A 21,068-nucleotide genomic window follows, 5' to 3' on the forward strand; every position below is an offset into this window, starting at 1 on the left:
AGAACACTCTAGGGATCTAGAAAAGCCCCATCTGGGAAGGAACTTTGTTTATAAACAAACTGCAGTTCTCAGTTTTGATCCAGTCCAATATATCTGCCATTAGTTAAGCTGCATCAGCATCTTACAGTTTAAGATTGCTCAGTGCCCTTTCTCGGGGCAAAGACTTGTGAAAAACTCAGTTTGGAAAGTTTGGTTCATTTATCCCAAGGAAGATAAGAGGCACAAAACACAAAAAAGGCTCTGGCATACTACTTTGAGTTCCTGAGGGAAGAAGAGAGCCTGACAAATTGTTGGGAATGGACATTCCCTGACAGAACACGAAGACCAGTCCTCAATTACATGACTTTTCCAGGTAGGAGAAGCATACAGATATCTGATAGGGAAATGAGTCTTTTGGGCTCCAAACAGACTGCTGATAGCCCAGCAGCAGAACATCAGACTAACAACAAAAATAGGACGCTAGCAGAGCATCTCAAGATTACAGAAATCTCGTCCAAAGGAGGAAGTAAATATCCCAAAGTGAAGGTATATAAGAGACCAAGGAATGAGTGTCTCAGGACAAAGATGTTTGAAAAGCTCAGATACCTCACATTACTATCTGAACTTTTTATTTGACATTCAGCATTACTAGAAACTTCTGCCCTTCTTGAAGTTACTAAGTTCTAATGATATTTTAGGCTTTCAATGCAGCACAACAGTCATAAATTATAACAATATTTGATATGCATTTAAACATTTCAAGGCAATTCATAAGATGCGGTCTACCAAGGATAATTATTATTAATTTTACAGATGCAGAATAGTTTGTCCAGTTCAAAGTCCCACAGCAGATAGCAGAGTTCATTGTAAACCAAGCAAACAACAGTGTGGGAGGAAAGTGGCTTCCCAAATAACAAGGATTTATGAATTCTATTATAGTTCTAAAGCCCTTCAAAAGAGGCTGGTATAGCTTTCCTCAATTTGCCAGCAGCAGCCATACAGGAGAAAAAGGCTCTATAAATACCTGATTTTAGACTGATAGAAAAAAAGTTAGGATCCTATTAATCATATGACTTAGTTGCCATCACGGAAACATGGTGGGAAGACTCCCATGACTGGAGTGCTGCAATGGATGGCTACAAGCTCTTCAGAAGGGATAGACAAGGTAGAAGAGGTGGTGGGGTGGCTCTCTATGTTAGGGAATGTTTTGACTGTACAAGCTACATGATTCTGATGACAAGGTGGAGTGCTTATGGGTGAGGATGAGAGGGAAAGCCAATAAGACAGATATTGTGCCGGGAGTCTGTTATAGACCACCCGACCAGGTTGAAGAGACGGATGAATCATTCTACAAGCAGCTGGCAGTAGTCTCAGAATTGTGTGCCCTTGTTCTCGTGGGGGATTTTAACTTTCCAGACATCTGCTGGAAATACAACACAGCAGTGAGTAAACAATCTAGGAGGTTCCTGGAGTGTGTGGAAGATAACTTCCTGACACAGCTGGTGGGTGAGCCAACCAGGGGAGGAGCCTTGCTAGATCTGTTGTTTACGAACAGGGAAGGACTGGTGGGAAGTGTGATGGTCGGAGGCCGTCTTGGGCTTAGCAACCATGAAATGATAGAATTTTCAATTCTTGGTGAGGCAAGGAAGGTGGTCAGCAAAACCACCACTATGGACTTCCGGAGGGCTAACTTTGGCCTCTTCAAGGCACTGGTTGAGAGAGTCCCTTGGGAGATGGTCCTGAAGGGCAAAGGGGTCCAGGAGGGATGGACATTCTTTAAGAAGGAAATCTTAATGGCTCAGGACCAGGCTATTCCCATGTGCCGCAAGTCGAACCGCCAAGGAAAATGACCGGCCTGGCTGAACGGGGACCTTTTGCTAGGACTCAAGAAAAAAAGGAGAGTTTATCATCTCTGGAGGAAAGGACGGGCAACTTGGGAGGAGTACAGGGATCTTGTTAGATCATACAGAGAGAAAATTAGAAAGGCAAAAGCTCAGCTAGAACTAAATCTGGCCACTATCGTAAGGGACAACAAAAAATGTTTTTACAAATATGTTAACAGTAAAAAGAATCCCAAGGAGAATATCTTTCCTTTAATGGATACAGAAGGGAACGTAGCAACCAGTGATGAGGAAAAGGCCAAGGTACTTAATGCCTTCTTTGCCTCAGTCTTTAATAGTGAGTCCAGTTATCCCCAGGGTACTCCACCCCTTGAGCTGGAAGGTAAGGATGAAGAGCATAACATACCCCCCTTAATCCAGGAGGAATTAGTTAGGGACCTACTTTGCCATCTGGACACTCAGAAATCTATGGGACCCGATGGGATCCATCCAAGAGTACTTAGGGAACTGGCAGGGGTCCTTGCCAAGCCACTCTCTATCATCTATCAGCATTCCTGGTCAACAGGGGAGGTCCCAGAGGACTGGAGGCTTGCCAATGTGACTCCCATTTACAAGAAGGGTTGGAGGGAGGATCCAGGGAACTACAGGCCTGTCAGCCTGACCTCGGTACCGGGAAAGATTATGGAACGGTTTGTCTTGAGAGCACTCACATGGCAAGTCCAGGATAAGAAGGGGATCAGGCCCAGTCAGCATGGGTTTATGAAAGGCAGGTCCTGCTTGACCAACCTGATCTCCTTCTATGACCAGGTGACCCACCTAGTGGATGAGGGAAAGGCTGTGGATGTTATATTCCTTGACTTCAGCAAGGCCTTTGACACTGTCTCTCATGGCATACTCCTTGAGAAACTGGCGTCTCGTGGCCTGGATAAGTGCACTCTTCGCTGGGTGAAAAACTGGCTGGATGGCCGAGCCCAGAGGGTTGTGGTGAATGGGGTGAAATCCGGTTGGCGGCGGGTCACAAGTGGTGTTCCTCAGGGCTCGGTGTTGGGCCCTGTTCTGTTTAATATCTTTATCAACGATTTGGATGAGGGGATTGAGTGCACCCTCAGCAAGTTTGCAGATGACACCAAGCTGGGAGGCAGGGTCGATCTGCTCAAGGGTAGGAAGGCTCTACAGAGGGATCTGGACAGGCTGGGTCGATGGGCTGAGGCCAATCGTATGAAGTTCAACAAGGCCAAGTGCCGGGTCCTGCACTTCGGTCACAGCAACCCCATGCAGCGCTACAGGCTTGGGGAAGAGTGGCTGGAAAGCTGCCTGGTGGAAAAAGACCTGGGTGTGCTGGTTGACAGCCGGCTGAATATGAGACAGCAGTGTGCCCAGGTGGCCAAGGCGGCCAACGGCATCCTAGCCTATATCAGAAATAGTGTGGCCAGCAGGAGCAGGGAGGTGATTGTCCCTTTGTACTCAGCACCGGTGAGGCCGCACCTCGAGTACTGTGTTCAGTTTTGGGCCCCTCACTACAAGAAAGACATTGAGTTGCTGCAGCGTGTTCAGAGAAGGGCAACCAAGTTGGTGAGGGGCCTGGAGCACAAGTCTTATGAGGAGCGGCTGAGGGAACTGGGGCTGTTCAGTCTAGAAAAGAGGAGGCTGAGGGGAGACCTTATCGCTCGCTACAACTACCTGAAAGGGGGTTGTAGTGAGGTGGGTGTTGGTCTCTTCTGTCAGGTGGCTGGAGACAGGACAAGAGGAAATGGCCTCAAGTTGAGGCAAGGGAGATTTAGGCTAGATAGTAGGTAAAATTTTTTTACTGAGAGGGTTGTCAAACATTGGAATGGGCTGCCCAGGGAAGTGGTTGAGTCACCATCCCTGGAGGTATTAAAAAAGTGAGTGGACGGGGTACTTCAGGACATGGTTTAGTGGGCATGGTTGATGGTTGGACTCCATGATCTTGAAGGTCTTTTCCAACCTAAATGATTCTATGATTCTATATGAAAAAATTTAAAATTTTACTCACCAATTAAAATCATACATTTCATCTGTTACAAACATTTCAGTTTTGATGCATATTTAACTAAACCAAAGTGATGTCAATATCTTACACCCAAGTTGCAGTCTGGAGGGTGGTCTTTCACCTCATTGTTGGGGAATTATCATGATCTGAAAGGGAGAGAGACAAAGTTTTGCCACATAGCTAAGAGCACTGTGGCAGGTTCTGGGATGTCAGTTTAGAATATGGGAAAGGTAGATTCAAAACCCATTTCCCAAGAAAGTCTCCAGACCATTGTGCTATGCAGGAATCTGAAGGAATTGTAGCAGGTTAGACAAGTAGGTTTTTTTATCAAGCCTCCCTCCTGTACCATGAATATAGCCTGTGGTCTCTATAAAAGCTAGTAACATTCCAGAGATCATGAACTTACGGAGTATGTGTGTGCCTAATGTCTGTTTAATGTTTAATCTGTATTATGAATAATTTCAAATAGGGTTTAGGGAAATAAATTGTTCATACTGGACTGATTAAACAAGAACTGGTGTAAAAACCCTTTACCCATGCAAGTTATTTGGCTCTTGACTGAGTGATGAATGCACAAAACTTGTCCATGTAGCCTTGCTTTGCGGCACAAGGAAAATGACATAGATCATTAAAACTGCATGGGCACGACGTGAGAATCACAAAGGTGGCTGTAGAATAAAAATGAGGAAGTAAAAGAATGGCAAAGGTCACTGTAGAATAAAAATGAGGAAGTACATGGCAATCATCACCTTGAGCTGAAGTATTCCATTTGGTGTGATTAGTCATGCAAAGTACATGATTAACTCCTAAAGCTCATACAAGGCACAATAAAAAGAAAAGCAGGAACCGAAAATTAGGAATACAGAAAAGAATACCCCAATCTGATGGGCACATGGGAGCTCCTTCCCTAGCTCTCTGCCTTGATTTAGATTTAGATTCGGGGCATTATTCGGAACACCAGGATTTGCTTTGCGTTTTCTGGACAATCAATCCAACAGCTAGGATCCCAGGCATCAAAGCTGGGGGGGGGGGGGGGGGGGGGGGGGTATGTCTTAAGTTCCCTTCCCTTCTCTCAGAAAGGTTCAATAAAAACTACTCAGGATCAGATAAATGTGAATTTTAACAGTGATGTGCCATACAAATCATGAATATTCCAGATAACTATTCTAAGCAGTGCTAGGCAAAATAGGAAGAAGAAAGTGCTGCTCAACCTCTTTAGTTTGTGACTCTATCCTGAAAAATGTTTGGAACCAAAACTATATGTGTGTTTCAACATGCTTTGGGATTTAAATCACTTTCATGAATACATCTATCCAGTTAAAAAAGAATTTTAGGAAGAAGGGGACTGAGTGTCAGTGAAACTATTGCTGTGATAAACCTCAAACTGGGGAAGGGGCAGTTTTTCACCTTTTCCACCTGCTGTGGTAAAACTATAGTATGGTTTTGAAAAGCAGTTTTAGAACACTCAAATGTTAAGAAACAGATGTTAGAAGACTGTTATAAACACAGAGCTAAGTGATTTTTTCCCCGAAAAAGAAAATCCATGTACAACAAGGAATGAAATTAAACTGCATAAGTGATCAGCACACATGCATTTCATCATTTTGCTTACATACACTAGCTCTGAGTCAGGAATACTCACTGAAACGTGCTACTCTTGCAAGCACTACCTACTTTGCTCTGCTATTAAACACTCGTGATGCAAGCACTCCCACCCATTTCTGAGAACACTGTAGGCAGTCTGATAACTCACAGGCTTCAAGCTGCCCTTATAAAGTTGTTCCACTTTTGCATACTTCCTCATACTGCTAGTTTCTCTGTGAAGATGAAGCTGCTCATTTACTTAGTCTTGCTGAAGACAGCTCTCCTTGCTTTAACAAATGTCTTTGCAGTTGTTTTAGAAGATGGAGAGGATGCCAAAGAAGGAAAAGTTACCGAGACTTGTCCTATAAAGCTCAAAACTAATCGGAAATGTGATGAAAGAGAGGATTGTCCATATCAGATAGATCTGCCTCCGATGACCATCCAGTTACCCAAAGAATTCAGACTGCTTGAGAAGACTCTCAAAGAAGTACAGACCCTTAAAGAAGCAGTAAACAAGCTGAAGAAATGCTGCCAAGATTGCAAGCTGCAGGCAGATGACAACCAAGAAAGAGACCGTAGTAATGAATTCCTGCTACCTAATGCAGAAACTCCAGCAGAAAACAGCAAAATCCAAGATAACAGAGTAAAGGAACTGCAAAGCAAAGTTAACAGAATGGCAACTAGCTTAAAAAATGCCAAGAGCCAGATTCAGACACTGCAGGGTCGTTTAGAGAAGATGAGCCTCATAAATATGAACAATGTAGAACATTATGTTGACAGCAAAGTTGCTAATTTGACGTTTGTTGTGAACAGCCTTGATAACAAATGTTCTTCTAAGTGTCCAGCAATGCAACCAAGACCTGGTATGTAACCTGTTAATTCTTACTGCCTCTATAAGCTTTCTGTGCATTTTACAAATAATAGGTAAACAATTTTAAATATATTTTAACCAAACAACTGTGTTATTAACTTCACAAGTTAAGTGTTTGCTCTTTTGCTGTTTATTTATACTCCTGTAAAAGATTTCAGCTGCCACTAGAGGGTTACTGAGAGCTGCAGGTGTTAGGTTCCTCCTAGAATTGGACTTTATTATGGGATTTAAAACACGAAATTTCAAAGGATTTTTTTTTTGCAATTCAACTAGTAAATGTGAACAATTAACTTTATTTTACACTGTATTACCCTTCATCAAGGATATTAAACATCAGTGAACTACATATACTTTCTCCTTGGATGAGAAGGGGTAAATATTCTCTAGGTGTGTGTTAGAAAACTGCATGGCTTTTTTTCAAATGTGAAACTGCACCTATTCTGAAAAGGTCTGCAAGACATTATTAAACATCAAGTGAATCTAGTAAAATCTTTAGTTTTTAACAGATGGATAATAAAATAATTTTTCTATCATCACAGCAAATATCTGAAAGGCTCAGCTAAAAAAGCTTATTAACAGTACTTCTCAAGTGGGTAACATAAGTACCATCATTTTAATACTAAACCCTTAGTATGAATCTAATATATAAGCAATATAAACCAGAAAACAGGTGCTATCACTGACAAACACTTTTTTCTTTTAGTTTTTAATTTTCCTAATTAAAATAAAGAAATATAACTAATAATTTCTTTCTAATGTTGACTGTTATTAAGGGAAGATTCAGTGGGTTTTTTAAAGTCATAAAGCTTTTTTATCACATAGAAGAATCTTTGAAACAAGAAATATTCACTAGATTGTCAGTATTCTACCACTTAGATATCATACATATGAAGATAGGGCTCTCTAGAGATAAAGCAGAGAAAGATTAGGCTGCATTACAGTTTTTAAGTCCCTGTTGCTTAGCATTCAAGTTTAAAATAAAACTGTTCTTCTGTTTGCCCATATTGAAAATTGAAGGATCTGCAGATGGTACAGTGTATGTACAACTGAAATTCTTGTATGAAAAGTACGAAAAGTATGAAAAGTATGAAAAGAGCAAATGAATAATAATAAAAGTAATGCTTTTACTATATCAACAATCAGCTTAAATCAGATACAAATCAGTATAAATCAATTACTTTAATTCATATGTAAAACATTCACAAAAAGAATGACTGATATTTGGTATATTAATAATGGGCAATGAATCAAATTCAAGTACAGTACTTCATAACAGACTAAATTCATTTTAGATATTTCTCACACTTACTGAAATGTTGGGTACTGTTCATAGCATATGATCATGTAGATATTCCTTATATTTTACAGTAACTGATGCTAAAAGTGTTTGTAGCAGCAATATATACATTATGAAAACTAGCAAGGATAACAGCTACAACTTTTTCCTATACAGGAGCTATTCCTGCATCCACTGAAAGTAATAGCAAAACTTTATTTAGATAGGAGTTGAACTGGTTTATAAAAGGATTTTATCTGAAATGAATATTCTCTGTCAATATCTGCTCTGAAGCTTAGCCCACGGAAGATCTTACACAAAGTTCAGTGAAATAAATGAGAATCTACTGTAGATTTGGCTTTTAAGCCTTTGATTCCTATACTTTGTGCTTTCATAGATGTCCAGTTTTCTGTACTGGCAAACAAGAAGTCCGGAGTCATAACCTGCTGCAGCCTGAGGACACTCCTCCCTTTCAAGAAGTAGTTTAATTGTTTAAATTTTCTAGCAAAAAGATGCAATTCAAGCCTGCAAATCAACATGCCCATAAATTCAAATCCGCAATAGGAATGAACATTATGTTTTTGACTCTTAACTTGGAAACTCTAAGAGCTCTCAGTATCACTTACTTAAGAACATGGAATTATAATACTGTGCTGTTGAACACAATGTCATTACTGCATGACACTGTGGATCAAAAATAGATTTTCACTCTGCAGGAAAAATCTGGGGGTATTTTACTTCTGAATAAAATACGTTACCCGTCAGTGTGAAAAAGCTATGTTAATGGTAGCTGCTAAAACTTTTCCTTACTGTAAAGCCAGCAATGTCACATACACAGGAAAGCACCGTCACTTTTCTAGCTTCATCTTTCTAGGAATCACAGTATTACTACAATAGATTAGACAATTTTATTACTTTTTTTCCTGTTTCCTAAAGTACAGTCAACATTAACACATGAAACATTCCTAATGATGTTATGTTCTGTATCAAATTATGTCAGCTGAACAATAGCCAGGTTAAAGTCATTCCCATATGGACAAATCTTTTCTTCTGACATACTGCCAGATGAAGATTTAAATTACAGACATAGTGTGATGGCATACATTTAAATACAAAAAGCAGCAAGTGTGTAACCACAAAGCATTAGAAATATGGACTGAAGAAATCAGGCTGAATTTACAGGAAGTAATGAAAGGATAAAGAGAAGAGTAGAGAAAAGGAGAAAAGGGAAAGCAGACAATCAAAATTGCCCCACATTAGGTAGTTTCGATACAAAAAGTCATTTAAATGGGATTATTAGACAGCTATCTGATGCAGACATCCTAGGCGGCACCTTTTATAGAGTAAACCTGATGGAAAAAAACTGTTTCTCCCTAGAACTGAAACTGCTGTAACACTATTTCCTATGTAGAAGTCTCCCCAATCCAAGTTCTGTATGCCACATCAGTCTGGGTAAAAATTTTGTTTATTTTTAACTTGAAATTATGTTTATTCTAATACTATCTGTTCTTCCACCAGTTATACAAATAATGCAGAGAGACTGTGCTGATCATTACTCAGCAGGCAGAAGGAGTAATGGAATCTACAGGATTAGCCCTGACCCCAGAAATGATAGCTTTGAAGTTTACTGTGACATGCAAACACATGGAGGCGGCTGGACACTGCTGCAACGGCGTCAGGATGGTAGCACTAACTTTAACAGAACCTGGAACGACTACAAAAATGGCTTTGGAAACCTCAGCAGGGAGTTTTGGCTGGGGAATGACAAAATTCACCTCCTGACAAAGAGCCAGGAAATGCAACTGAGAATTGAACTTGAAGATTTCAACGGTATCAGAGAGTACGCGAAATACGAACACTTCTATGTGGCCAACGAACATCTGAAGTACCGTCTAAGTGTTCATGGCTATAGCGGCACAGCAGGAGATGCCCTTCACTACAGCAGGCATTACAACCACGATCAAAAGTTCTTTACAACTCCGGACAAGGACAATGACAGGTATCCTTCAGGAAACTGTGGAGCATACTACAGCTCTGGCTGGTGGTTTGATGCATGCTTGTCTGCCAACCTCAATGGCAAGTACTACCACAAGAAATACAAAGGTGTTCGCAATGGCATTTTCTGGGGTACATGGCATGGTATTTCTGATGACATTCCCAGTGGATATAGGCAATCCTTTAAATCAGTAAAAATCATGATCAGACCCAAAAGTTTTGTGCAGTAATTCTACACCTTTCTCTTAACTAGTTTGCATTGGATTGCACTCAAAGTCATACTCAGTATTATATTCAGAATTCAAGTATTCAGTTATGTTTGGCATAAAATAGTTCTAGACAAAACAGCATACTTCCACATAAATTTTTAGAGATGGTTTGACCCATATAACGTATTAAAAACAGCGTGGATGTCTCTGAATAGTTATTGCTAAAACTTAGCACAGGTTAAGTCTTGGTATTGCTATGTAAATATTCTAAACATTGCTTTTGGTGCTTTTACTGGCTGTGATATACCAGATTTTATGATTTAAAACTTTTAAATGGTCTTCCACAAATTGTGTCTGAATGGACACCTACATTTTAACTCAGAGGTATAACTGAGAACATATAAATTTCTCAACACTTAGAATGAAAATTAGTCTCTTTGAAACAGCCTGACTTCTTGTAACATCTATCCATCACAACTTCAAAGGTATACCATGGCAATATCAATAAAAATTAGAAAAAGTACTACAAATTATTATTTTTAAAGGACTAGGAAACAGAGGGCCACATGGTTTGGCCAAAGACACAAAAAAAGCCTTGAAAAAACTTAGAAACTGAAGATGATTCCTCAAATCTTATCCCCTTTATCAAAGATTATTCAAAGAAGTTGGTGAAAGGATTGAATAAAAGCAAGTGGAAATAATGGAGAGAGCATGTAATGAAAGACAACACTTCTTGCTCATTTTGGTTCCTCCGTTCAAGCTCAAGGTCCTATTTGTCATTTGTGGGAGAAAGGAGCCATTATGTAGCTTATTGCACATTTATATAGGCAGGTAGACAGGTAGGAAGAAGACACATCAAGAAGAATCCATGTCTTTGCATTAATGCCTCTAAATACATACAAAAAGAGTTTCCAGTGCCATTTTGCTTTCTCCTGAATCTTTTAGGTAAGCCAAATGTTACAACATGACGCTTGTAGAGACTCAAGCTCTCATTTAAGTACTTCTCACTCTACGTACCATCAGACCTTAAAATTATAAGAAAGATACGAAAAGATTGTGTTCTCCCCATTTTCTGAGTACCTCTTTTGTAGAAATATGAACAACCCACTGGCAATTATAAATAGAAAAGAGAATATGTGAAAGACTTTTTTCTTTTAAAATATAACAAATGAAACAAATTTTCAAATAATTCAGGACATGCAAATTAGAGATACTATTATTAAAGCTCATGTTGTAGATAGCAAGCACAAATTTGACTACACTTATCTATCGCCCACCCTAGAAAGGACATGTCTCTATAATTACAGTGACTAACATTCTGAGCAGAGATGCAATTTATCTTAGCAAGAGGCTATTTTGCTATATTGCCTATGCCAATCTTGAGATGCAGATAAACTATACTAAGACTGTATTTCTTTACCAGTTAAAGTGTGGTCTTTGCTGGCATAGGCTTTTTGGTTAAAAGAGACATACCAAAGAAAAAGTATACACCTGACCGAATACTTTACAAACATGACCTTTACTGTTTTTTGAGAGGATAAGAACTATTATGGTTACAAGTTATGCAAATGACAGTGGCAATTGCTAAATTGTAAAATATTAATATATATATTTTAAGGAAGTAAATACTTTGAAGGATATTTCAGTGTGAAGTGTGATTTGGTTTATTATATTTCAATTTTAAAGAGTAATGGAAAATTTTAATTGCAAGATGTATAATCTTTGCTTGAGAACTTGTTTTGAAGCTATAGAATATTTATTTTGGGATAAAAAAGAGTTGTCAAAAAAAAAACCAACTTATGAAGTATTGGTTAGAAGAGCAAATATGTAATTGCATATGATTATATTTAATCATTTTGCATGAAATGCACAGTTTGCTCCTATTCATTATCTGGTAACTAGCTAAGTAGGACTTACAGTATCTACAAGCTTCTACTTGAAAATGTCTTTTTCCTGCTAAGCTGTTAGAAGTGAAACTGTTCTTTTTTGTCCTGTTCAAAGGAAACTTTGTAAAACACAGAAATTTTAATAGAATAAGCAAATGTGACTAATATGACCTAGAAAGCCTTGTCTGAAGTCTTAAAAAAAAAAAAAAAGGGAAAAAAAAAAAAAAGAAAAAGGAAGTGTAATGTTGTTACACAAATATGAATATTACCTGCCTGGAACTGTTGTAGCTGAATCTCCCATCAATGTGTACTAGTCTTACAAAGTGTAACTCCATCTACTTGTTGCAAGTATTATTTTTGTTTTTCCTTGATGTAATAAAATTAAGTCATACTGTTAAAGCTGTACTACTGTCATAGATGTTTGTGGGGACTATCAAAAAAATTATCATAATTTTTTAAAAGTAATTTTCTGTAAAAAATGAAGCAATAAGAAAACACAGATAACTTCAGATGACCAACAAAGATAGCTTTTAAGAGATCCATTTTATGACACTTCAGCTGCCAGATAATACCAAAGGCTGAAATCTCAGATGTCTTTTTGAAACTATTTTGGAAGAGAAAAAAGTAATTGCCCAATCAAGAGTTTATACAACCTGTATCTTTAACATGAAAGAGGAGAAGCAAACTCATCTGGTTTTTGTATTACACACAACCTTTCAGATCATATGCAAGTTTCATCAAAGCATGTGAATAGAAATAACACCCCAAATTAAAGCATACAATTTTTTATACAAACAAAAGGGTCTCCACTTAAGGCTTAATAGTGCAAAAAATGTCTTTCAATTTATGGAAAACTTCTATGTAACATTGATTATCATATGAAAACACTTGTGGTTTTGATCTCGCTAATATTTAAATTGTGAATTTTAGTGAAGAAGATTACTAACAGCAAGTTTGCTAGCAAAATTCCTATGGGTTGTTTCCAAAAAATAAAGTCGCAAACCCATCTGTTCAATGTGATCAGCCAAGCAGACTGTAATGTCTTGGCTTTATATGCATTGCTTAAACAAAAAAAAGCAGAAAAAAAATGAGAGAAGAAATTAAAAGAAGGTCTGAAAGCAGTGATTTTTTTTTTCCTTCCCCTTTTTATGCAAATATCTGTTTCCTTAATGGTTTTTTGAGAAACACTGCAGTCAAACTCAGAGAGTGAGTTATGAAGAACAAGTAGTTTGACAATTTGGTGGAAGATAAACTTGCATTGATGTGATTATTTTCAAAGGAAATCAAGATGGTTCTCAATCCATACCTAGGACACTGTGTTTATAACTTAAACCAAAATAAAACAAAAAAAACCCCTGCCAAATTTACTTAGCTTCTATGACTTACATGTCATAGAAAAATCAAAACAGGAAGGATGTGACTTTAAGTTTTCATAGAGAAAAAAGGTGACATAAAAACTAAATACTGGCCTACCAAGAAAGAGATTTTAAATATATTTTTATAAAAGTGTTCTGTGTTCTTTTTTGCAGGAGATAAGAGAAAAATAATATGGTATATATGGGCCTGAAGACACTGACATAAGTTTCAAAGAAAAATGGCTGATAAATACCATCCACAGGCCCTGCTAAATGCAAACATTCCACTTACTAAACTGATCTCTTTCATTCACAGCTTTAATGAAACTTTATGGAGTTATAATACTTCTGCCAGAAGTGAATTTTGCCATCATCCTCAAGGGTAACCAGAAACAGAAAACAGTGTTTTAAGATGATATGTTAAATTCAACCCTTGCACAAGTCATGAGAACAGGATATGAATCAATATTATTTTTTAAGTCCTTGTTCATCAAATTTTTCTGATCTCAGTAAAAGAAGAATCCTTTTGGAAAATAATAACTGGAAAAAATATCTCCAATTACCTAATTATGTTCGTATAATCTAAAGAAACTGTAAGTCTAATTAATATTACACTTCCCTGAAATAGTACGCCAACATTTAGAATTACACAGTAGAAAATAAGTAAGTTTTATACACTTATTTTTAAGCAATTACATGGAGTCAATGATTTTTATGGAGAAGTAGGATCCACTTCGAGAAACAGTTGTTCTCATTTCTTTCTTCAGACAGAGTACAAAAGCCCCTCTGCTTACCTCTGCAGCTCAACCTCTAAACCCAAGGATAACAATTCTTTCTCATGCAAATCTTTAAGGCTGTGTTCATTAAGGAGTATTTGGACACAGGTTTTTTGAATAAGTAAACCTGAAATCACGTTTTTAACATTTAAAAATAACCTAATCCCTATCACAGATGATTCTCCACCACTGGACATCTTTATCGAATGTATGTTTGGTTAACATTGCTCTGGCTTCCTCACCACGCAGTTGTGCTGACATAAACATCATAAGCCAAGGCCAGGTAGACTCACAATTTTAGTACAAGATCACCCTGTTTTGGACTATCAGATCTCAGATAACACATTTTGGCTGAGAAAAGCGGAAGAGGGAGACAGCTTTGGAACATAAGACAGCAATACGCTTGTCTTTTTAAGTCTCACGAGTCTCAGAAATTGTAGAGAAAAGGCCAAAATGCAAGAAGATGCTGCAGTTAAAGGTTATTCCTTCCAGTCTTGCAGCTTTAGGGAGCTGTGTTTCCTCTGTGTGGCATGAAATCTGCACTTGACTTCATAACAGCATAGAAGAAACAACACATCATACATGCTTTCAAACATGCTTTTCAGAAATGAAAAGAAATACCACCTGCTTTGTGATAATATGAACACATGCAACAGCTTCCTGGTCTTGTTTCCTCACAATGTCACCTGCAAGCGGTAAAAAGAAACTCTCAATAGAAAAAGCATATTACACTGGCTCTGATCCCAATCCTGCTGTTTAAAGGCATCTGTAAATTCACCCCACTCCTCTACGGCTTTTTATAGGATTTACCACCAACTGGAACAATCAACTTACCTATTGCAACAACTGATCAGTTTAACATTCACTATGCAAACTATTGCTTGCTTGCTGAAAGCTGTTGCAAAAAAACCCCAACTCTAGCTTACAGACACATTATCATCCCTAGCTGGCTCCCCAGGCGACCATATCAACAAAGTTAAAAAAAGTTTATTTAATTAGCAGTCAGATTCCTATGGGTGGAGGTGGAGGCAACATCTGTCTTTGCTGTCTGTGCCAACACATTTATACAGCTTTTTTTTTGTGCCAGGAGCCTTTGAAGCATGTAATGTGGAGTGTGCCAGGATCAGCTTAAGTTTGAAAACGTTGCTTGCATTCAACAGCTGTGTTAAGATTTTTACGTCTTTGATAGAGCACATATATGTTTGGAGAGTACTGAAATAAATTATCCACTGCTATGGTTACCATGCAAAAATATACTGATGATCATACTTTATAAAAGTAGAAAGCACACTACAGTATGTGTAGGTGAACAGAAATTAAATTGGTGCTTGTATAAAAAAAATAAAATTTCTATCTTAGACTACCAAGCTAGTTTTTCTAGGAAATTTTTCATTTAAAGATGTATCAACTTTTTTTTTTTAAAAAAAGGAAAGTTGTTTACACCTATCATTTAACCTAAGTTAGGAGAGACTTAAAAAACAGCTTGTTAGCAAAAGAAATTGGAAAAGTCTATATTTTCTAGAGTGGCATTGTTAGATGTTGGAATGCCATTGAAGAAATATATGAAATACTGATTCTTAGTATTTATATTTAAAAGCTGTAGCCAACCTTTATGTGACTTTCTCTTCTTTCTTGCAGCACAGATTAGAAAAAAGAGAAAAAAGAAAAGTACCTTTCCCCCCTTAAACCACATTCAAACACCAAACATATGCATCATTCCATGACTTTAAAGCTCTTCCAGCTCGCACATCCACGTGAGTCAGCGTCAGGTCACCAGAAGCGAAATTTGCTTGAGAAGTCACTGTCACTATACTGTTCGTTTTTTGGTAAACATGGAGATTTTGCCCTGTGATTCCAGTAGAACTAGGATTTTGGTTAACATATTTATTAGCAGTTCAACCACTTTTGGCGGTCAGGGGTAATAAGTTCATTAACCTCAGAAAGACTCCAAGTTTCAAAACAGTCTTGAAAAATATTCATGAAAAGGTTCTTTCTGCTTCCTGATGGATGGTAGCAATAGGATGCTTGGACACCAGCAGAAAGAAACATAGCACGATAGTGACAATTTCCATCAAAAAAAAGCAGTGCAAATGGAAGATTTGGTGCTGGTATCAGATAGGAGGCACAGTCCATTTTATCTTTATAGGATACAGAGTGGAACAGTCTGCATTAGACCAATCAGAGAAACCTCCCAAAGGAGTTTATTCTGCTGCAGGTTTAGGTTTAGCACATAAATGGATGATGTTCATTAGCAGAAAGGGATTACTGTGGTACCTTCCAAACAAGGTACCCGCTCACTGAATCTGGGAAATAATAAAGCACTTTTCATTCACAAGTACGCTATTTTACAGAATTAACAGCTCCCTCATAGCATCCACTGCAAAGACATGCAAGATAAATGTTGCAGAATCCTTTTTCTGGTATTGTTTTAAAAACAGGTGCATACATTTGAGTGAACTAAAAACTATCTTTATAATCCAAGAACATACAAACAAAAGGAAGAAAAAGTACAGCACGGAAAAGCTCAAAGCCATCACTCTTGAGTAAAGCCTAACAAGAACTGCTAATATAATACTAACTGAAAAAGACCTCAAACTGGGAGAAGCTACCTTCCCACCATTTGATTTCTCTTTTTTTTTTTTCCCCCAGAAAAAGAAGAGCTTGTACCTGATTTATAAATAAACAGAATTAACTAAACAGAATTAAAAGATACTAGGCTCCATGACTGATTTCTCCTTCTAACTGAAAGAACCTGAAGAATACTAGTTTTTGGATAATCTCTTGAATCAAAAAGATGAACCAGTAGATTTTGTGAGCAATTCATCAACTTTATTAAATCTTCAAAATTTTGCAAAGATAAAGTGAATGGAAAACTGTTCCTGGAGTGTAGCTGTCAATGATTCACTATCAAATCAGAAAGATGTATAGAGTAGGTGTCTTTTTTATGTCTGGGATTAATTGTGATTTGGGTAACAAAACAAAAATTAAGCAACAGAAAAGGCTTTGAAGACTATAACAGATTACAAACTAAACATCAACAGCATCATTATGACAACTAATGTTTTATTTATTTATGCTCCCATTAAAATGGGAAAGCCTGGATCGGGTGGAGGAAAGGAAAGAACAACTTGAGTGTCCAGAGGGAAAAAATGCTACTGTACAGTGCAGGGAAGGGCAAAAATTACGGGGACAAAAATTATGAGACTGGGCAGAAGGCAATTTGTTAATTGGTCTTTTTTATTTTCATTCTGCCTAATCTTGTAATTTTGAGCATTTAATCCAGTTTCATGTCATGGTCTGTTGCTTTTTCTATTCAAATGGCAATTTCAGTATGTCCTGTGCTGCTTTAGCAGTAATAGTAGTGTTGTAACGAGGTTGATACATGGATAAAGGGAGAGCTAAAATGTATTATATTACCGTCTGTTGCAAAAAAACCCATAAATTTGCATGCAAAGAATGAGTATAAATTCAGATCATTTTGCTGAAGCTAGTTACTAGTAAAATATTCATTTCATGAAACTAATAGCTCTTGAAATATAGACAATGTACATGACATAAAATTCAATACATTTTTTGCTGCCTTTCAAGAGTCAAATTGTATTGGGTCTGGCTGAGATGGAGTTATTTTTCCCCATAGCAGCCCTGTAGTGCTGTGCTCTGTATTGGTATCTAGAAGGGTGTTGATAACACACCAGTGTTTTGGCTACTGCTGAGCAGTGCTTGCACAGCATCAAGGCTGTCTCTCCAACATTCCCCCCCGCCCCGCCCAACGGCAGGCTGGGGCTGGGCAAGATCTTGGGAGGGGACATAGCCAGGACAGTTGACCCAAACTGACCAAATGGATATTCCATAGCATATGACATCAGCTCAGCTATAAAAGCTAAGTAAAGGAAGATGGAAGGGAGGGCATTCGTTATTTTATGTTTGTCTTCTGGAGCAACCACTACGAGTGCTGAAGCCCTGCTTCCTGGGAAGTGGCCAGACATCGCCTGCCAATGGGAAGTAGAGAATAACATCATTTGTTTTCCTCTGCTTTCGCTTTATTAAACTGCCCTTATCTCGACCCACGAGCCTTTTGTTATATTTTCTCCCCTGTCCAGTTGAGGAGGGGGAGTGATAGAGAGGCTTTGGTGGGCACCTGGCACCCAGCCAGGGTCAACCTACCACATCCATATACCTGGTCTATAATGCATTAAATTCAAAATGAAAACAGCATAATTTATTGCATCTTAATGTAGCATTTATCCAAGTAATATATTTATTTCATCACACAGGTAGTAGCCTATGTAGTTTTCCATGAAAGTTATTAACATGACGCAGATTGATTTATTTCTAATGGTGTACGCTAGAAGAAAACAGGGTATGAGGAAAGATTCGCAAGTCAAGAAATTTAATTAGAAGTGTTAGAACAAAGGTCTTTATTTCAAGGACATAACAACAAAGGCTAAAAGAAGTGGAAAGTTCATTTTGTGAATGTATGACAGTCCTCTAACCAACAGCAGTGGAAGTACTGAGCTACGCTGATGTCAACTTGGTAATAAACAAAAACTCTTGGTGAAAAGAAGCAAGTCATGATGAACTCAGTGGCTTTTGTTCAAACCTCTGTCCAGTTTTTAATATTTTTACCTAACCCACAAGGCTAAACAATGTTACTATGTGTTATTAAAAATGAAGGAAAGAGAGTGTGCATGTTTGACTTCTTGCTATTTATATGTTTGGCTATCTGTTGTTTACATGAAACAAGACTGGCTTGACTGGAAGGTTTACTGCTAGAAGGGATATATCTGTTCTCAAATAAATCTTATAATATCAAAAGGTGTCCCTTCTGATAAGTATTTGCTGCTATGCAGGCATAAATGACTAGGCAGTAAACCAGAGATAATATAATACAATTCTGCTTCTGTGGAAAAATTCTGAAGCTATTCCAACAAGCTGAAGCCAGTGTCAATGCAACAACCTCTATGGTGACCAAAGTCATATATTTATCTCTGAATTATGTATAAAGTTCAAGAAAGGAAAACAAACACGTCAGTGGAAGAGAAGAAATGTGAATAAGTGATGAAAAGCCAAAGTGACCCATAAAGCACAAGCACGGACTGTTAAAAATTACGGTAAGAATAAATGAGTCATAGTTCCTTCTAAAAATTGACAAAATGACCGAGAGACCTCATTTACAAAATCCTATGCAAATTGCTTACTTCAGTTTTCCGCTGCACATTTTTTTCCTGAGTTGGGAACAACTTCTAATACTAAGGTTACCCTCTATTTCCCATTAATGGTTTACAATGTTATCAGAGTTAAACAAGTTGGCCTTAAATTTGACACACAGAATAACCTCTTTGGAAAGATTTTTTGGAGGGGAAAAAAAAAAAAATCAGTCAAATGACCTGATAATTTTCTAGAATAAGACTAGAAAAATAAGTTTTCACCATGATTACAAATAAGGAAAACAAAGCAGAAATGTAGAATATATTTTAGAATGTTATACCATTTAGATTTATTTTATTTGGGGAAGGGTGGGGGGTAAGGATATCTTGTACTTGTTGACATATGAAAAATTCTACAACTGAAAATGTATAGAAAAAGTACAGGAATAGCTGGAAAATAAAGTTCTTCCCAAAGCGCAGTTTCCATACTTTCAGTAGACAGGAGGATTTCTGTAAGGTGAGAGGTCAACTCTCTTTCAGAGTTGAGCTGTCCTGGACTTTTGCAGCTGCCTTGGACTGAGAAGAAAGGGGTTTTGTGCTACAACAATACTGGAAGCTGTGGGCTCACCATATACTGGCACTGGACTGAAAGAAAATCTCTCTCCCTCCTGTATATTTCACTTGAATGCACAAGAGATTAGAGAGAGACTGACTTTGCAGCTTCATGCTATGTTCAGTATGATCTAATAGCAGGATAGGAAAGGCACAGACCTATTTTCGTCTTCACTACAAATTCTCACCCTTTCCTTTCTACTGACCTTAGGTCCAAGGCAGAGAGAGAGAACTGGGCTAGCAAACTGATCTGGCAGATCCAAGCTGGAAAGAGCCCAAGGTAAAGCAACTTAAAGTAAGAACTTTAAGAAAAATGTGATGTATGAACAAAGCCTGCCTAGGATATGAGACACGTACATTTTTATTAATAAGAGGGCAGAAATTGCTCTCCTTTGTCACTGTGGGAAAGGCAGGAAGAAAGCTGTATTATTCACTCCAAATGAAATTTAAACTGGGATTTAGGAAAAACTTCTTTTTTTAAAACTCTAGCAATGATGAAATGCTGGAAGAGGATGCCCAAAGAGCTATCTCCATCAGTTAAACTTTTAAAGAACAAATTAGACAAATATCTGCAGTGAATCTACTTCAGTGTAAATTTTGGATTAGATGATCTCTTAATGTCTCTTCTGGCAGTACATTTTTAAGGATTCCATTTGATATGTATTTGATATCTTAAATTCTAAAATATTTCTAGTATTCTAAAAGTTTCCTTAACACAGAAAAGTCTGCAAAAGAAACTGAGTTCCAAAAGGTTTCTTCCATCATCATCAGTTATTAGTGCCTCTGGAGCCACTTACCTTGGATTTTTCCTGCAGCTATTGAGTCTTTCTAAAAAATCATGATGCAATTACCTCTATAGCTAGAATACTACAAAAACAAGACCTCTCTATTCTCATTCCCCTTAAGGCCATGATCACTGAAAAAAATAACATGGTTATCTATTAAGCTGTCGTGGTTTAACCATCCCCAGCAAGAATATGCCCCATGTATGCTTCTGCTTCACAAAATGTTCTTACCACTTAGAAAAAAAATCAGAGAAGAAATAGCTACAGATAGCTATGGTAACAACCTTCAATTACGAGCAACAAAATATACACATTTCAGATTAATTGATCTGGACACAGTATGCACTGTTATAGATAGAGAAAGCTGGGGTACATGGTACCTCATCTAAACACTGAAATGCAGGACTTGCTGTTACATCAGTGGATCCCTCATCTCGGCTATAAACTGTTGGAGCTAGAGCACAGATAGGCTGCTCCTTCTTGATTTCCAATTCTGTTTCACTGGAACTGGAACTTTCTTCACCAGCCTGACTCATTGTTTGAAGTTCTAGGAAGTAACAAAAACCCGAAAATACAGTTAATTAGATCCAGGGATATATATGACTGTGCAAGATACATGTGTAGTGTAAAGAACACAACATCAACATGTGAGACCCACGTTCAAACAACAAAAGTCACAACGTGAGCAAACCAGGTGTGTCTACAGTTATAACTTCATGAAAGACTCATAAAAGGCTGCAC

The 21,068-nt window shown here is 37.8% G+C and overlaps 2 protein-coding genes across 5 annotated transcripts in view; one reads left to right on the top strand and one right to left on the bottom strand.

The window, feature by feature from the left end:
* CCDC146 (coiled-coil domain containing 146) overlaps positions 1–21,068 on the bottom strand; it is an 82,180-nt gene that overhangs the window by 51,044 nt on the left and 10,068 nt on the right. For all 4 annotated transcript variants that reach the window (XM_030013559.1, XM_030013556.1, XM_030013558.2 and 1 more), the window contains one exon: positions 20,708–20,874. In XM_030013559.1, coding sequence (XP_029869419.1) covers positions 20,708–20,863 — 156 coding nt within the window. In that variant the 5' untranslated portion in view covers positions 20,864–20,874. The remainder of the gene's footprint in view (positions 1–20,707; positions 20,875–21,068) is intronic.
* FGL2 (fibrinogen like 2) lies at positions 5,531–12,051 on the top strand. Its single transcript, XM_030013574.2, has 2 exons — positions 5,531–6,278; positions 9,081–12,051. The coding sequence occupies exons 1-2, from the start codon at positions 5,531–5,533 to the stop codon at positions 9,785–9,787; spliced, it is 1,455 nt and encodes a 484-aa protein (XP_029869434.2). The 3' UTR covers positions 9,788–12,051.

This window comes from Aquila chrysaetos, chromosome 5 (genome assembly GCF_900496995.4).
Source record: "Aquila chrysaetos chrysaetos chromosome 5, bAquChr1.4, whole genome shotgun sequence".
Taxonomy (NCBI): Eukaryota; Metazoa; Chordata; class Aves; order Accipitriformes; family Accipitridae; genus Aquila; species Aquila chrysaetos.